General features: G+C 44.0%; 1 protein-coding gene across 1 annotated transcript in view; it reads left to right on the forward strand.

The window, feature by feature from the left end:
* Nucleotides 1-17,402, forward strand: part of KLHL6 (kelch like family member 6) — a 55,716-nt gene that overhangs the window by 13,313 nt on the left and 25,001 nt on the right. Inside the window, exon 2 of the mRNA XM_014846223.3 lies at nt 8,178-8,343. Coding sequence (XP_014701709.1) covers nt 8,178-8,343 — 166 coding nt within the window. The remainder of the gene's footprint in view (nt 1-8,177; nt 8,344-17,402) is intronic.

Raw genomic sequence — 17,402 nt, forward strand, 5'->3', positions numbered from 1 at the left:
AGGTCACTCAATCTTGGAGCTCTTTGTTCTTTATTCTCATGGCAGTCAGGAGAAATGTGGGTTTGGAGAGAGTCAGGCAGAGTGGGCAAATCCACTTGGGCTACAGGACCAAGTACAGGACTGCACGGTATGTGTAGCTTCCTTCCCATCCATCCACCCATCCATGCATCCACTCATCCATCCATCCATCCACCCATCCATGCATCCACCCATCCATCCATCCATCCACCCATCCATGCATCCACCCATCCATCCATCCATCCACCCATCCATGCATCCACCCATCCATCCATCCATCCACCCATCCATGCATCCACCCATCCATCCATCCATCCACCCATCCATGCATCCACCCATCCATCCATCCATCCACCCATCCATGCATCCACCCATCCATCCATCCATCCACCCATCCATGCATCCACCCGTCCATTCATCCACCCACCCATCCATGCATCCATCCATCCATCCATGCATCCACCCATCCATCCATCCACCCGTCCATTCATCCACCCACCCATCCATGCATCCATCCATCCATCCACCCATCCATGCATCCACCCATCCATCCATCCACCCGTCCATTCATCCACCCACCCATCCATCCATCCACCCGTCCATTCATCCACCCACCCATCCATGCATCCATCCATCCATCCAACAAATATTAAGTGTCTACTGAGGGCCAGTAAATAAGTGAGAAAGAAATAAAATCGCACCCTTGCCTCTCAGATCCTTGTGAATCTAATAGAGGAGATGACACATTAAAAATAGGCCCTACAGAGCATGCACAGAGAGGCCTGTCTGGAACCCAAGGGTCTTGATGTAAACAGAGGCACATGATGGTAATGGCCAGTCACTGGGTGTAGCTGCATCATGGAATGGGGAGGCAGGTGCACAGAGCAGAGTGTGAAGTGCCTTGTATGGCATTGTTGAGAGTACTTTAGCATTTCTTTTTCTGAGCACTTTTTATACAATTTTCTTTAGCATTTGGGCCCATTCGTTATTCAGGTTTTCTCTTGTCCAATCGTTTCAGCCAGGTCCTGCACTGCAAATGGCAGATACTCTGTTCAAACTGGTTCAAGCATATATAAAAAAGAATTCATTTGCTCACAGAATTTAGAAGTCCCAGGTTATTGGTTTCAGGCCTAGTTGGATCCTTGTGCTCGAATAATGTTACCAGGACTCAGTTTCTCTGTCTGTCTCTTATCTCTACTTTTCTCTATATTGATTTCTCTCTTCACACATGGAGGCAAGATTTCCAGCAGCTCTGAACTTTTATTTCTCCCAGCTCAGCAATCTCAGTGGGAAGAGAGCTTCTCTTTCCAGGTAATTCTAGAGAAAGTTCTGGAATTGGCTTCAACTGAACTGACTTCTTCCTGTGCCCATCTGTGAACCAATCACTGTGCCTTGGGAGACACAGTATGTGACTCGGACCATCCTCACCCCTGGTCTGGGAGGTGGGGCTAGCTCCATCCCAAATTCCGAGACTGATCTTGGAGGAGGGATAGTTTCCCAAAGGAAAATCTGGGTACTCCTACTCAAAAGATTAGGAACAATGTTGGACAGGCAAAACAAGATTATATCTTTGTGGCTGAATCATTGCTGAATCCTGGCCACAGGCATCTGCTGTGATTGATGCTTTATCCTGCCTGGTCTTGCAGGACAGAACAAGCCCTTCTTTCTGTCTTAAATTTGGATGGGCTGAGTTACATGGCATGCCGAGGACTCAGCAATTGTCCACCGGGGCTAGGAGAGACTCTGGTTCTATGGGAACACGGCTGAAGTTCTGGTCCCCACAGGGTGCATATGCAGTGTCCTTGAGAAGAGGAGAACTTGGGCAAGGAGTTGGCAGAAGGCAGTTCTTTCGGGGTCTGATGATGTTTAGAGTCAGGCAGGGGCAGCTCTGGGGTTCCAGCTCCTCTATTAGTTTGGAGCAAAGACAGCCAGCAGCTGGGGCTTCAGGAAGCTGACTCCAGGCCCTGGAGAAAGATGGCAGAGTGCTGTTAGTCATGTCTCTGGAGGTGAAAGAAAGAAGGCCATGAACCCCCAAATCCTTCTCTGAAGGTACCCCTTCAGGTGTGTGAGATTTACATGTGCACAGCAGGTGAGAACAGAGAATTGCCCCCTGTTTATTATTAATAGAGCTTTGGTACCACATCCTGTTTCAGAACTCCTTGTTCTAATGAACTGTATTACTTGAATATAAGCTGAAGGGGTCCCATCTACCCAGCTAAGCTAGAGAAAGACTTAAGAGGCCAAGACAAGGCCTGCTTCTATCTGAACCTTCCTGGGCCTCTGTCCTCCACGGCCACCCCCAATTTGGGACATAGTCTTAGGCTTCATGGAATTCTAGGAGGGCTGGATCTCAGAAGATGAAAAGGCAAATCTACAAGGCGGGGAGGACTTTCAAGGACACGCCTGTCCCAGGACCATGGCCAGTTGTTTCCATGACCTGGAACTTTGTTCAATCTCGTCCTTCTCAGAGTGAGCCAGGGAGGCTTGTATTGGAAGTGAGGTGACCTCTCTCTAGGGCATTTGTTCTTAAACTTTGATTTGCAGAAGAATTATGAGTGGGGACTGGGGGGGCCTAATACAATTCATATTCCCAGCCCTATGGCCAGAGATTTTGATTCAGTACGTCTAGGGTGGGAGGGATTGAGGATTCTGCATTCTTACAAACACCCCAGGAATTCTGATGCAGGTGGTCCAGGGGACATACTCTGAGACCCACTAGCCTTGAGGCTGGAGTGTCTGCATGCCAGGGATGTGGGCAGGACTCCAGTGTTGGGATGGGGTCTACACGGCAGGGCATAAGGGACAACTTGAGGTCAGAAATGGGGCTGAGTCAAAAGTTTATGTCCTTCCCTTGGTTAGGAAATGACGGCAGGTGGAAGGGTTGGTGCCTTCAGCTTAGAGGTACTGGGGACCATAGAGAGTGATATCAGCTCATGCTGTGTCACCCTTGCATCTGCCAACTCCCTGCTTTCTTTGCAGTGCAAACCCCTTTGATCGTCCACATTGGGTTTCTGTCTAAATAATCCTTTCTTAACCGTAGTGTTCATTAAGCAGCACATGATTATTAATTAAAAAAAAATTTTAACCAATTGTATACACATCAACATTTATATTCTTAAGTAGAATTTAACTCAGTTAACCAATATTGGAGCCATTCCAACCCAGAATATCTCACTGATGCAGAAGAGTTAGTTCCTGGTGTGAATGGGATGGTGAAGGGATTAGAGGAAGAAGAGAGCAAGGGGCATGGGTGGAGTCAGTCCAGGAATGAGATAGTGGAGGTGGTGGAGTGGGTATTGTTTATAGAACTGTGATTGGGATTAGAGGTGCAGGAGGCTGGGAGTTCAGAGGCAGGCATAGAGGTCTGGGGAAGGGGTGAGCCATAGTGGTGTTGGGCTGGGTGAAAAATTCTGAGTTGGCAATGTTTAAGACCTGCAGGAGCACGTGGAACTCATCAGAGGTGTAAGTAGAATGTTCTAGTATGGGTGTGTCACATCAGAAATACACAGGCTTCAAAAGAGCCCCTCAAAGTGCAAGGCATTGAATTAGACAATTTACATACCTCTCTCATTTAATATTAAAACATTGCTCCATTCGATTTCCCGTTTTCATTGGAATACTTGAGATCACACAGATTCAACAAAATTCATCTTTCAATAATCTTAAAATCCCATTCTAGGTGAAGTAGCATTTCTAAATTTCATCTTGGTGGGACTCTGGTGATACGTTGCTCAATTGTATGAAACTTCATTTGACCCCATCATCACTGCCCATCCTCTCCTGCTAAATGTCTTGTTTCCTATATATTCATGGACTTGACATTCATGTGGGTGACATTCACTTTACCTTGTGAGATGACTGTAGATCTGGGTGACCCCAACACCACAGCTCAGGATCGATGCTCTAGAGCTGTGCTGTCCAATAGAATAGCCACTAGCTACACGTGGTTACTGGGCATTTGAATTATGGCCGGTCTAAACTGAGATGTGCTTTAAGTATAATATACATGAGGGATTATGAAGACTTGATATGAAAAAAAGAATGTAAATCATCTCAAGAATTTAAAAATATTTATTACATGTTGAAATAATAATATTTGAGGTGTATTGGATTAGATAAAAGATACCAAAATTAACTTTATCCCTTTCTTTTTACTTTTAAAAAATCTGGTTACTAAAAAATTTAAAATTACACATCTGGCTTGCATTATATTTCACTCGGGCAGCACTGCTCTAGAGACTCAAACAAAGTGGGGTTTAGCAAGTGAGACTGTCACCTCCTTCCAGGATGACAGGCTGAGCTGGGAAGGAATTGTGTGGTGGCTGCGATGGCAGGGCTCTGCATAGAACCAGGAGGCAGCAAGGTGGTCCTACATGACATTGCTTTAGAAGGTGCGTGATTCTGCAGACAGCTCTGTGCCCCTCGGGCTAAGAGGATTTATGGCTGAAGAAAGTGGCTTATAAATCTGTCATCTGCCCAAATGACATCATTGTGCCTCCGGTTCCAGGTTGGGATTTAGTAACTTTGCGGAACTCACATTCACTCTTTCTTTCTTGCTGTCCTATTCTTGTGAGAAGAAAGAGGCCAGTTGAGGGCAGAGAGAAGCAGGGGTGAGGAGTGGAGGGATGACACAGAGGGACACCTGAAGGAGAAGTTCTTATTGGCTAAAAGAAAAGGTTCAAAAAGTCAGCTGGTCAAGTGATTTCTCTCTCTGGGAGTCTTCCATGTTTGCTCCTGGGAAACCACAAGCAGTTACCTTTATTTTGCGGATTAGGAAATGGGGGAAAGAAACTGATGAGTGATTTCCAGACATGAATAGGAGATGTGGGAAAGAGAGGAGGGGCAGGATTTAGGGGTATAATCCCTTTTGTGTTGGGATGGAAGTCCCAGTTTTGGGAAGTACATTCTGTCACTAGGGCTCCAACCTGGGACCTTCCCATTTCAATGACTTGGCTGGGAGAAAGTGGCTCTCTAAGGCTTCTGTTCTTGTGTCTACAGTTCAGAAGGTCCAGTGACGACTAGAGAAATTGCCCAGCAGTGTGGTCACTACCTCAGTTAGTACAGTTTCTTTCTTTTTTTTTTTTTTTAAAGATTTTTTTTATTTTTTCCTTTTTCTCCCCAAAGCGCCCCGGTACATAGTTGTATATTCTTCGTTGTGGGTCCTTCTAGTTGTGGCATGTGGGATGCTGCCTCAGCGTGGTCTGATGAGCAGTGCCATGTCCGCGCCCAGGATTCGAACCAACGAAACACTGGGCCGCCTGCAGCGGAGCGCGCGAACTTAACCACTCGGCCACGGGGCCAGCCCCAGTTAGTACAGTTTCTGGGAAGAGGCTTTGGCATTGTCATGAGCCTCCCAGCTCTGCTTGGGTGCAGTTAATGCTTGACTCCAAAGGCATCTGTCACCGGCAAACTAAAGTGAAAACACAGCTGTTAAAAATGTTCTTTTTGAGTCTTGTCCCTGCTCATAGACCTTCAATGGCTCCCCCATTGCCAAATGGATTAAAACCTAACTTGCTAGCCTGCCTCCAGTGCCCTTCACAATCAGCACCCAAGTCTCTGTCTTATCTGTCCAGACTTATCCTTCACCATTCTCTCTCACATCCCCTCAGCTACAGCCAAAGTGCGTGTCTGCCAGATCCTCTACATGCCCCACACTCTTGCATCTACTTGCCATGTTTATTGCCGAGAAGTCCTAGCTACAGTCTTTACGTATCAACATGTTCCTTCTCCGTGAGCAGCCCTCCCCGGCCTCCACAGCACTTTGTACGTCTTTTATGGTCCTTGTAGACTGTTACGTGTGCATATGTGTCCTGCTAGATTGTGAACTACTCGGGGCTGGGGGAGATAGAGACTGCCTGTATTAGTCAGCTCGGGCTGCCATAACGAAATACCACAGACTGGTGGCTTCAAGAACAGACAGTTATTTTCTCACAGTTTTAGAGGCTGAAAGTCCAAGACCAGGTGCCTGCATGGTTGGTTTCTGAGGAGGACTCTCTCCCTGGCTGGTAGCTGGCCACTGTGTGCTCACATGGCAGAGAGACAGAGAAAGAGAGTGAGTTTTGGTGTCTCTTCCTCTTCTTATAAGGACACCAATCCCATTGGATTAGGACCCACCGTTATGACCACGTTAACCTTAATTACCTCCTGAAAGCCCTGTCTACAGAAACCAGTCACATTGGCGGTTAGGGCTTCAGCATGTGAATTTTTAAAGGGACACAATTAAGTCCAGAGACTGCCTAATATTTAAATCCTTTCCAGCCCTATCCTGACTAGAGTGGGCGCTCAGAAACGCATGGGGAATGCAAAGAAATGGAATTCCAGATCCTCCAAGGAGTTGTTTTTACTGTGCCGTCCCAGGCTGCAGGACTGCTGGGGTCCCACTGCCACCAGGAGGGCAAGAGAGTGAACAGGTCTTTTCAGGAAAGGGACTGAAGGAATTGTCACAGCTCTAGCTATTAAGGATCAGCCTCATGAATTTACTGTCTACGATAAGAATACTGTGAGGCTGCTGTCCAACCCTAGGAGAAATTCCATTTAGTTTTTAGTACTAAGAACAACAGTGATCTTCTGAGCATTTGCTTTTGTTAAAAAAAAAAAAAAAAATATATATATATATAAATACATATTGTGAATGATGTAACTGATCAGATAGTCTCTCTTTTGCATTGGCCAAATGTGAGGCCCATTTGTAATGACAGCGCAGTGACGGCCATTGTGATGGGCACTTCTGGCCTCATTATCTTCATGTCCCCAATCACGTTTTTTATCTTCTTTTCTACCTATTTATAATTTATGCAATCTTGCTATATTTTAGACACATTTTAAGTTTTCAGAATTCCACAGATCTTTTCAGAAACATAGTGGGGCTTAAATGCATTTTAAAAAATAAATAAAGGGGCCAGCCTGGTGGCATAGTGGTTAAGTTCTTCTGCTCTGCTTCAGTGGCCCAGGGTTTGCATGTTTAGATCCTGGGTGCAGATCTACACACTGCTTATCAAGCCATGCTGTGGAGGTGTCCCACATATGAAAGAGAGTAAGATTGGCACATGTGTTAGCTCAGTGACAATCTTCCTCAAGGAAAAGAGGAGGATTGGTGGCGGATTTAGCTCAGGGCCAATCTTCCTCACCAAAATAAATAAATAAATAAATAAACAAAATTGTTCATACATTCCTGAGAGGGATAAACAGTTCAAACACCAAAGTCCAAGAAGTGTGATAAATTCACATATAAGCCTGGCAGGGAGTGGAAAAAAAAAATCTCTATCTCTACTTATGTATTAGTTATTGAACTAATCCTTACAATAAACTTTAAAAATAGCTACTAAAATCCCCATTACAGAGGAAAAAACTGAAGCTCATGGAGATTAAGTAACATGTCTGAGTTGGTGGAGCTGATGTTCAAATCCTGGTCCACCTGATGTCAAAACTAACATCCTTTCCATCCGGTTCCCCTGCTTCCAGGATAAAGGCTAAATGTCCACAAGTCCAGCCCTGGGGAGGGAGCAGGAAAGGCACAGTCCAGAGGCGAGATGGAGTAATGGCCTTGGGAGGTTCTGTCCTGGGATAAGGGGATTCAAGTCTCCCAACTGCAACTGGGAGCCCATAGGTGGGGGTCCAGCCTCTGGGGTGAGAGGCTGTGGCAGGAGCGACTTGTGTTACTGGAGACATCTGGGCCCCAGCCGGCCAGGCCTGGATGTGGGGCCAGGCTCCAGGACAGAGGAAAGCTGAAGTGAGAACTGAGTCAGAAACCCTGTTTTGGGGTGTTGACAGTTGAGAAAGAAAGTACAGATGAGGTTTGGGGGGTACCACAGTACCCCCAGAAATATCTCCAGCACTTTGAGTTAATAAAGTAGTTCTTTGGGCCAATAAAGTAGTTCCAGATCCCACCAGCTGTGTCAATAGGGCTCCTACTGTCCCTTCAGGTCTGGGACTGCCTTGGGGACCACAGTTGGGCATAGTAGAGCAGGGCATTTCAGTTCAGTAAGCATTGGTCGAATGTCTGAGGTGTGGTGGGTGCTGGAGGAACAGAGAGCAATCATCCCGGGTCCTGACCTTGGGAACCTCACTGCATCATGGGGGCAGACAGGTCTGAAGCGGGTCTGTTTAGGCCTGGAGCCAAGGGTCATGGTAGAACTCACATTCACACGTCTCTTTCCCAGGGCCATGTTCTGCAATGATTTAAAGGAAAAGTATGAGAAGAGGATCATTATCAAAGGGGTCGACGCTGAGACCATGCACGTTCTTTTGGACTACACGTACACCAGCAAGGCGCTGATCACCAAGCAGAACGTCCAGCGGGTCCTGGAAGCTGCTAACCTCTTCCAGGTGCGTGAACAAACAGGCTGTGCACTCTCCTCTGGAGCAGGGGAAAGCAGCGATTCCCAGACACCTGCCTGGACTGGCTCCCAGGCCTGCACCTGGGAGGCACACACTTACCTGGGCCTGTGCTTACTTGAAAGTCAGAAGATGCTTCTTTGGAAATTTCCCAAGTGGTGGTGAGAGGGAACATTGACTCCTTAATGAAATGAAGCGAGGGGAGCTCAGTGCCTAGAAGCTACCCTTTGTTCCTGAGTCCAGGAACAATGACTATAATTTCCTAATTGGAACCAGGGGCTGCAGTCACCACTTCATATACGTAACTTCTAATCCTTACCTCAACATGGGGAGACAGTTACTTTCCTTCACTTTATGAGTGGGGAAAGTAAGGCACATAGAGGATAATTGACAAGGCTATGATTTGAACCCTGGGCTTTCTGGGTCCAGGGGCCACATGCTTGCCACTACACCATGCAGTCTCTTGGGGAGGAGTGTCTAGATTCTTGGGGATGCAGGACCTTGACTGGTCAGCACTTTGTGGTAGGTGTGAAAGAAGGACACTTCTCATGAGGGGTATTGCAGAAGATGAGATAGAGAACCCTCAGAATTAATTTCTACTGTTTCCCTTTGACCATGTTTCAATCTGATTATAATAATTATATTTAGCTTCCTATGAAGCTAATAATTAGCCCCATGAATTCTGTCCACTGCATCCACAATGATCACAGGGGTCCTATCCCAAGTTACTATCTTTGCCTAGGTCTAAGATTACACCTTGAACTTGGTTCCATTCAGTTACGACAGAGATTGTCTCACTGAGAATGTTGAGGTTTATGATAAACAGAGTCCAGGGACAGGCCAGCTCCTTCCCAGGGACCAGGGACAAGCATCAGATCTTGTCCACGGTTTGGGACTTTGGGAGGTGGCGTCCTCTTGGATCATCAGTAGGTCAGCTGTTGAGGGAAACAGAAAACAAAGTCTGGGAAGGTGGGGAATGAGGAGTCCAGAGTCAAGACCATGGGAGGCTGGAGTCTGGGCAGCATCAGTGAAATCCAGCAAGGAAGAGAGAGTGGAAGTTGGGAGGAAAACCAACCATGAAACAGTGCTGATGAATTCCGAGTAATGGGTTTCTGCTGTGTTAGCCAATCTTGCTGTCTCAGTTTCCTCAGGGTGTTTTAAAGATAAAAGCAAGTTATCTCTGGCAGAGCTGGTCAAGCCTTACCTGGTGATGTATCCAAGTTAGTTACCACCCGCACACCCAGCCTTCACCCTTTGTCTGTCCTTACCTGCTTACACCCTCAGCCTTACTGACGGGCAGGGCAACGCTCTTCATTTTGTGGAGGGAGGGGCTTGGCAACCTCATGCTGGGCAGCCCCATCTCATCCCCTCCCACTGCTGCTCCAACAATCTAACTTCAGGGGAATCCTTCCCATGTCATGGAAATGCCTCTATCTAGTCCAGCTTTTATGCCTTTTCTGAACCTTCTCTTAAAAGGCAAATATCCCCACTCTGCCCCACCTCCCCCAAAAGGGCCAATAACCTTGAGCAGAATCGCCCCATTCACCATTATTCAATCAAGCCACAGCTGCCATTGATAGCTTCATGCTAATCTCCTTTCCTGGGGCCCAGAGAGGGTTGCTGACTTGTCTGAAGACAGACAGGTAACACTGACATAACAGTAATGGCACTTATTCTTTCAAGTATGGTGTCTGACGCCAAAGTAGATGCTCAACGAACACAAGTTTTATTGAGTGTTTAATATGTGCCACGAGTGACAAAGTAGGAGATAGATTTTGTTTTTCAAAATGCAGTTTTTCCCATTTTTAAATTGCAACAACATTATAAACTCATCATACATAAATTAGAACCCATACAAGCAAAAAGAACATAAAAATTATCCACAGTCCCCACCTATTCAGAGAGAACATGGCAGCTTCCTTGGTATATATAATTCCAGGTTCTTTCCTGTGCATTAACTTGTACCGAGGCGGCTAGCAGGGTGCTGGATTTAAAACCCAGCTCCGCCACTTACCAGCTGTGTGACTTTGCACGAGTTTTATCATCCTTTGTGCTACAGTTTCCTTTTCAGTAAAATGGGGAGAATAATAGGGCCTATTTCATAGAGTCGTAATATTTGTGAAGTGTTTAGAACAGTGCTTGGTACGTCATGAGTGCTACATACATGTTTGTAATATTATGACCTACTGCATACATGTTTTAGAAGAGTGGACTCCTATTGGACACACTGTTTTGAGTCTGTTCACCCTACCTGTATTGTACTGTAGTCACCTTTTCACGTCATCTGTTGATGATTGTAATGGCTGAATGGAACTCAATGGTATAATAATTTAGTGAATCAATCCCTATTGCTGAAAGTTTAGATTGTTTTCATCTACTTGACTATTTAAAACTTGCTGTCATAGACCTCCTTTTACTTTTATTTCATACAGATGATATGAATATCCTAATAGAAATGAAATGAACTAAGGATGTGAACAGGTAATTTACAAAAAAAAAGAAGATCAAATGGTCAACAAATATTTTTTAAATGCCAAACTTCACTAGTAATCCAAAAGGCAAATTAAGTCCACAGTAAAATAACATTTTGTCTATTGCTTTGGCCAAGAGTATGTATATACAATATAATAGGCAGGTTTGCAAAAGTGAGGTGAAATAGGCACTTTTGTTCATTGCTGGTGGAAGCATAAATGGAAACCTCTTTCTGGAAATCACTTTGGAAATAGACATTAAAAACTTTTAAAATGTACATGCTAAAGAAATAAGTAAGGATGTTCAATGTATTTCATATAAATTGCTTTGTAGAGGGTTAAATTGTGTCCCCCAGAAAGATATATGTCCAAACCCTAACTCCTGGTACCTGTGAGTTGACTGTATCTGGAAATAGAGTCTTTGCTGACGTAACTGAGTTACAGATCTCAAGATGAGATTGTACTGGATTTAGGGTGAGCCCCAAATCCAATGACTGGCGTCCTTATAGGAGAAAGGAGAGGGAGATTTGACACAGAGACCCAAAGAAAAGAAGACCGTGTGAAGACATAGGCAGAGATTGGAGTGGTGCAGCCCCAAACCAAGGCACGCTGAGGGTTTCGGGCAGCCACTGGAAGCTAGGAGACGTGGAAAGACATCTCCCTCAGGTCCTCTAGAAAAAACCAACCCCACCAACAATTTGATTTCAGACCTCTGCTCCCAGGACCGTGCGAGAATAAATTTCCGGTTGGTTTAGCTGCCAAGTTTGTGGTCATTTGTTACAGTAGCCCTAGGACATTAATTCAAGCTTAAAGAGTAAACCACAGCTAAGTCTTAAAACAAAAAGCAGCAACCTCCTGTTCCCACTCTTCTGGAACAATTACTTTCACTGGCTTTTAAATGTTTCTTCTTTTATTTACTTTCATATTTCTAAATGATCTGTGTATATTGCTCTCTCTCTCTCTCTTTTTTTTTTTTTTGAGAAAGATTAGCCCTGAGCTAACATCTGCCACCAAGCCTCCTCTTTTTGCTGAGGAAGATTGGCCCTGAGCTAACATCTGTGGCCATCTTCCTCTATTTTATATGTGGGATGCCTGCCACAGCATGGCTTGACAAGCAGTGTGTAGGTCCCTGCCTGGAATCCGAACTGGCGAACCCTGGGCCACTGAAGTGGAGCAAGGGAACTTAACAACTATGCTACTGGGCTGGCACCTATTGCTATCTCTTGATGCCTCGATTTTAGATCATGTTTTCTCCCTCTGTCCTGCCCTAATCTGAACTGGTTGCTCACGAGGGCTGGTACACAGCTGTTATTCCTGGACTTCCCTTTGCTCTCAACCTTGGAGTTCCTTTGAACTCTTTTCTATGTTGGATTTTCTCTTCCTGGGTCCCATGTCTTCCTCTTTCTTGTATACTCCTACGTTTTAATGGGTCACAACCTTTAACAGCTTACAATGAGAGAATAAATAAGAGAGACATTTTTGGAGACTTAAAGGTCTAGAGATATTTTTGTTTTACTTTCAGACTTGATTGACTTTTGGCTGGGTATAAAATTCGAGGTTAAAATAATTTTCTTTTGATATTTTGAAGGCATTGCTCCACATTATTACCTATTACACACATATTCTATAAGAATGGGTTCCTATGGGACACGTTTTTTAATCTGTTTACTTCACCTGTGTTGTGTTGTAATCATTTTTTTCAGTTCGTTGGATCCATTTCTGCAATCCATAATATCTGCAGGTCTTTTTTCATTCATTGTGTTGGTCCTTTCAATTCGAAGATTCATCTCTTTCAATTCTTGGAAGTTTTCTTGTATTATCTCTTTCATACTTTCTTTCCAACTCTTTTATCTGTTCTCTCCTTTGGAACTATTACTAGTCAGGTGTTGGATCTCCTGGATTTAATTTTATTTTTTCTTCCTTCTCTCTCCTATTGACCATCTCTAGACTTTTTGTTCTACCTTCTAGGAGATTTCCTCAACTTTATCTTTCAACTCTTCTGTGAATTTTAAATTTCTACCACGATTTTCTTAGTTTCCAAGAGTCCTTATTGTTTATTTTAATAGATTCCTATTCTTATTTCTTTGAGGCTATTATAATATATTTGAAGTTTTCTTCTGCTCTCTCTCTTTCTTTTGAGTTCCTTTACTCTGCTCATTTGCTTAGGTCTCTGACTTCCATCTTGGAGGATGTGTCAGTTTCCTAGGACTGCTACCATAACTAATTACCACAAACCAGGTGGCCTAAAGCAACAGCAATTTATTCTCTCACAGGTCTGGAGGCCTGAGCTCTAAAATCAAGGTGTCAGCAGGGCCGTACTTCCTCTGGAGGCTCAAGAGGAGAAACTATCCTTTGTCTCTCCTAGTTTCTGGTGGCTGTCGGCATTCCTTTACGTATGCCCTCACCACTTCAACCTCTGACGTCGTGGCCACATTGCCTCCCCCTCTTCTGTGTGTCTTCTCCTCTGTGAGTCTGTGTTTTATGAAGATACATGTGATTGCATTTAGGGCCCACCCAGATAACCTCCTCCCCACAAGACCCTTAACTTAATCACATCTTGTGCTGTATACAGTAATAGTCACTCTTTGGCCAGAGAAGCTAGTATTCATAGGTTCTAGAGATTATGATACAGACATATCTTTTTGGAATCCACCATTCAACCATGCAGAGGCTTTCCTCAAATACCCTTTTGATTATTTGATCCTTGGCTGTCCAGTAATATTTTAGACAGACGCCTTAATATGCTGGTTTGAAGATCAGTGCACATGGAGTGCGACAGGAGGCTAGTAGACTGGAGAGTTTTACCAGGTCTATCAGGTGGCCTGTCAGCTTTTTTACTGGGGATCCTCAAATGTTGGACTTTTCCTAGGGTTGTTCAGTTCTCCAGATAAGGAAGTTCAGTCTCTTGCCTGAGGGTTATAAGACAGCTGTGTGTATGCTGGACAGGGTGTGTAGGTGAAGGTGTGTGTGCAAATCTTTACTTCACCTCCTTATTTTAAGTGTGATGTGTTCATGTGTCTTCTCCAGTTTTGGTGTCCCTGAGACCAGAACCTCTCTGGTCTGGTTTCTGCAGAGGATAAATCTTCTTCGCCAGTGAGCGGGGCAGTTGTTACATTGCAAGAGGTGGCGAGGAGGACCAGGAGGCTTCACTTTTTCCTAAACTGACTCCCTATTATCAGCCCCCATCTGCCCTGGTCTTCCTGGTTTCTTGGGATTTTAATATTCTTGCTTTTTTGAATTCTGAGGGACAAACTTTTTCCTCTGTAGGTACTTGGTCTGACTTTTCTCGTCTGCAAAGTCACTTACCAGTCTTCATATTCTGTGGGTTGTGGTTACTGATTCTCCTAGTTTCATTGAGGATGGAGTTTGTGTTTCTGTTTCTTGTTCTCCTTTCAGTTTTGGGTGATTTTTCAAGAGAGCTATAAAAAGTCTTAGATAGTAAAGACTGCAATCTTTTATAATAATGTTGCAAATATTTTCCACTGGTCATTTGACTCATAATTTTTAGTTAAAGCTTTCTTGGGTGCAAAAGTTTAAAATTAGTATTTAGTCAGATCTATTGATCATTTCCTTGATGATTTTTGCCTTTGGTGTGCATTTTTAGAGAGACTTTCCCCATTGCTTGATTATATATTCATTCACTTATAATTTCATTTCGTTTTGTTACATCTATAGCTTTGATACTTACATCTTTAATATGTCTGGAAATTCTTTTGGTGTAAATTTTCTTCTTTCCATTTTCTCTCAAGTTGTGAGCTTCAAATGAGAGTTTGGTTTTAATGAGAGAGGTGGGAGAGGAAGACAGAAATGGGATAGACAGAGGGCAGGCCCTGTTCATTATTGATTGACCTACACTAGTAATCCCTCACCTCAAAATTTTCCAAATCTTGTTCACTTTCTAGGCAAAATATGGTAAGTTACACTCTGAGGCTATTTCACTGATTTTCCTATGAGTGTCAATTCTTCTGAAAGTAAGAGAAGAGTGCTGCAGGCTTCTGGGTATCTGTTTAACCTGCTTTCTGACTTCTATGGCTTCTGGGCTGCTTGCTTTGAAGTCTCAGACATAGAAAACTGGGAATATTTTCATGCTTGAAGACATAAGGGACAGAAGTTCACAGGTTGTTGAGATCACTTTGTGGTTTTTCCAAATTATTCTTTTGGATGGACAAAACATACCCTTGTTCCAAATTCAGAAATACGGAAGGGGAAACACTGAAACATTTTGCCATCTTCCCTTTCAACGATGCCTCGCTGTCCCCCATGTTCTATGTGCATACCTGTGTGTGTGTGCCTATATCACTCCCACTCACTGATTCCATTTTTAAACACACCTGTTGGCATACTATCTGCTGTATTTTGCATCTTGCTTTTTTTAACTTCACAGTATATTTTGGAGATTGTTACAGGTCTGTATGCGTAGAACTGCCTTGCTCTTGTCAATGACTGCATAATGTTGTCGGGCTCCGCTTAGGTATAAAACATGCCCAGTCGTCTGTGATAATCTCTTATAAAGCAGGGTGGTAGAGCAGAAAGAAGACGGGCTTTGGAGTCAGGCAGAACTTAGGTTTAAATCTTGGTTTGTTGATTTATTTGCTGTGTGGCTGTGGACAAGTTATTTGGATTTTCTGAGCCTCAGCTTTCTCATTTGTAAAATTAGGATGATAACAACAACTACCTTCAGGGAGAGTTATTATGAGGATTAAATAAGATGATATTGTGTTAAGTATCTGGCATACAATAGGTGCTGAATAGAAGTTTCTTCCCATCATTGGTGAGTTACTCTTTACTTTACTTTGGACAGTTTGTGCCTTGGATAAACTGGGCTGACATGGAGCTGGGGGAACATTTCCCTAAGCCATCCTTAAATCTTTGTTTTTTCCTGGATTAGAATTACAAGAGACCATCATTTAAAGTTTTATTTTCTCATGTTCATATGGCACATGAGTAGTATAATGAGGTGGACTGGTGCTGTATTTTAATTAACTTAGAACTGTAGATGGAGAAAAGCGTGCCAGAGTTGGCCTTTTGTTATTTCAGAACATCCACAGAAGCCGATACCACCTTTGTGGGACTGAAATCAACGGAATCAGATTATCTCGGTATTCCCCACCCCACCCAGTAGTAAAGGTTTCTTAGTTTTCACTCCACTCATATGACTCAGCTGCTCTTTCATTTTCTGCTTCTCTTTTCAGATCTTTTGGTCTCTTCCTATTATCCACTGATTGCTTCTCTTCCAGAACTTCCCAGTCTGGAAAGAGATAATTCGATTGACCAAGCCAGTCACCACTATTGTTTGAAAAAGGCTTTTTCTGCAAGACAACTTCGTGAGTTGCTGGCCTGCCAGCAGACTGATTGCCCTTTGGTCATTATCATTGCCATTGTCAACTGTCGTTGGTCCAATCAGCTCTGGCACAGGGTGGGACAGTTTCTTTTCGGAGGAAACTTTGGGTGTGGCAGGTACTAAATGATCTGCCTGCTAGAGGAACTTCACAGTAACCTGGCCATAACTTATTAGCCAATTATGAGGAGAAACATATTTTTCTTCAAGTAGTTTTTGGAAAGGTAAAAGTAAGAGAAGTATTCAAGAAGAAAGGCCCAAGTGACCGTTCACATGTGAGGTAGGGTGTTTGAGGTGAATGTCATCCAGCAGGGGTTCCAGAGAAGCAAAGTGCCCCCCCACTCTTCTTACCTTACCTGGACCTTCAGGCTTCTGAGTTGTGGATAAGCAAGGTAGTCAGAAACTGTAGACCTCAGACAATGACTATAAGAACTTGGTAAGATTTTTCAGTCTTGGAGAACTTTGCCATGTTTATTGGGGGAACTTGGTCATGTTTGTTACTTTCACTTTTGTTATTAAAAACTCATGAAAGAATAAGGGCTTGTGAGCGTATCTGCAGGGCAGCAAGAAGATTTGAGGTCAAGGAGGCCACACTCACCCTGCATTTAGCCCTGGGACAGAAGGATCCCTAAGATAAGAGCAGCAGGTTAGAAGAAGGAGTTTAGAAGGAAAAAGGAGATCAGGCTGAGTCCTGGGGGCGCCAACATGAGGAAAGAAAGGGAGATGGCAGAGTGGGAGCCTGGCCTGGGCCTGAGAAGCTCCATGTGGTACCTCCCCAACACTTCCTGGCAGGGACATAACTTCTGCCATCGTGGCAGTCTGTGGAGACTGTGGTGAATGTCCTAGTATTGCTTATTTTCATATTTCTTTTCATAATAGGATGAATAATGGTGAGATCTATGTGAATGAGGCAGCCATGTGGTCAGTGGCCTACTTGATGGCCTGGGTTGGCTTCTTGGCTTACTCAATACCTGGATCATAGTACATAAATATTTGTTGAATGAATGAATGTGTGTGTTGTTCTTGTTCATTACTAGCTGAATGTGAAGATTACCTCAGAAACTGCTTAAGACCCCCCAAAAAATTGCCTAATCTCCTTTAAGAGGACACTAAAAACCCAATCCTGGCTCTCAGAAATGTCATGGGCTCATAGAGGAGGAAGTATTTCACAGGCTAATACTAATAATTGCTTCATTTTTAAGCACCTAAGTGCCAGGTACCTAGCAAAAGGTAGGCCTCAT

The sequence above is a fragment of the Equus asinus genome, chromosome 5 (genome assembly GCF_041296235.1).
Source record: "Equus asinus isolate D_3611 breed Donkey chromosome 5, EquAss-T2T_v2, whole genome shotgun sequence".
Taxonomy (NCBI): Eukaryota; Metazoa; Chordata; class Mammalia; order Perissodactyla; family Equidae; genus Equus; species Equus asinus.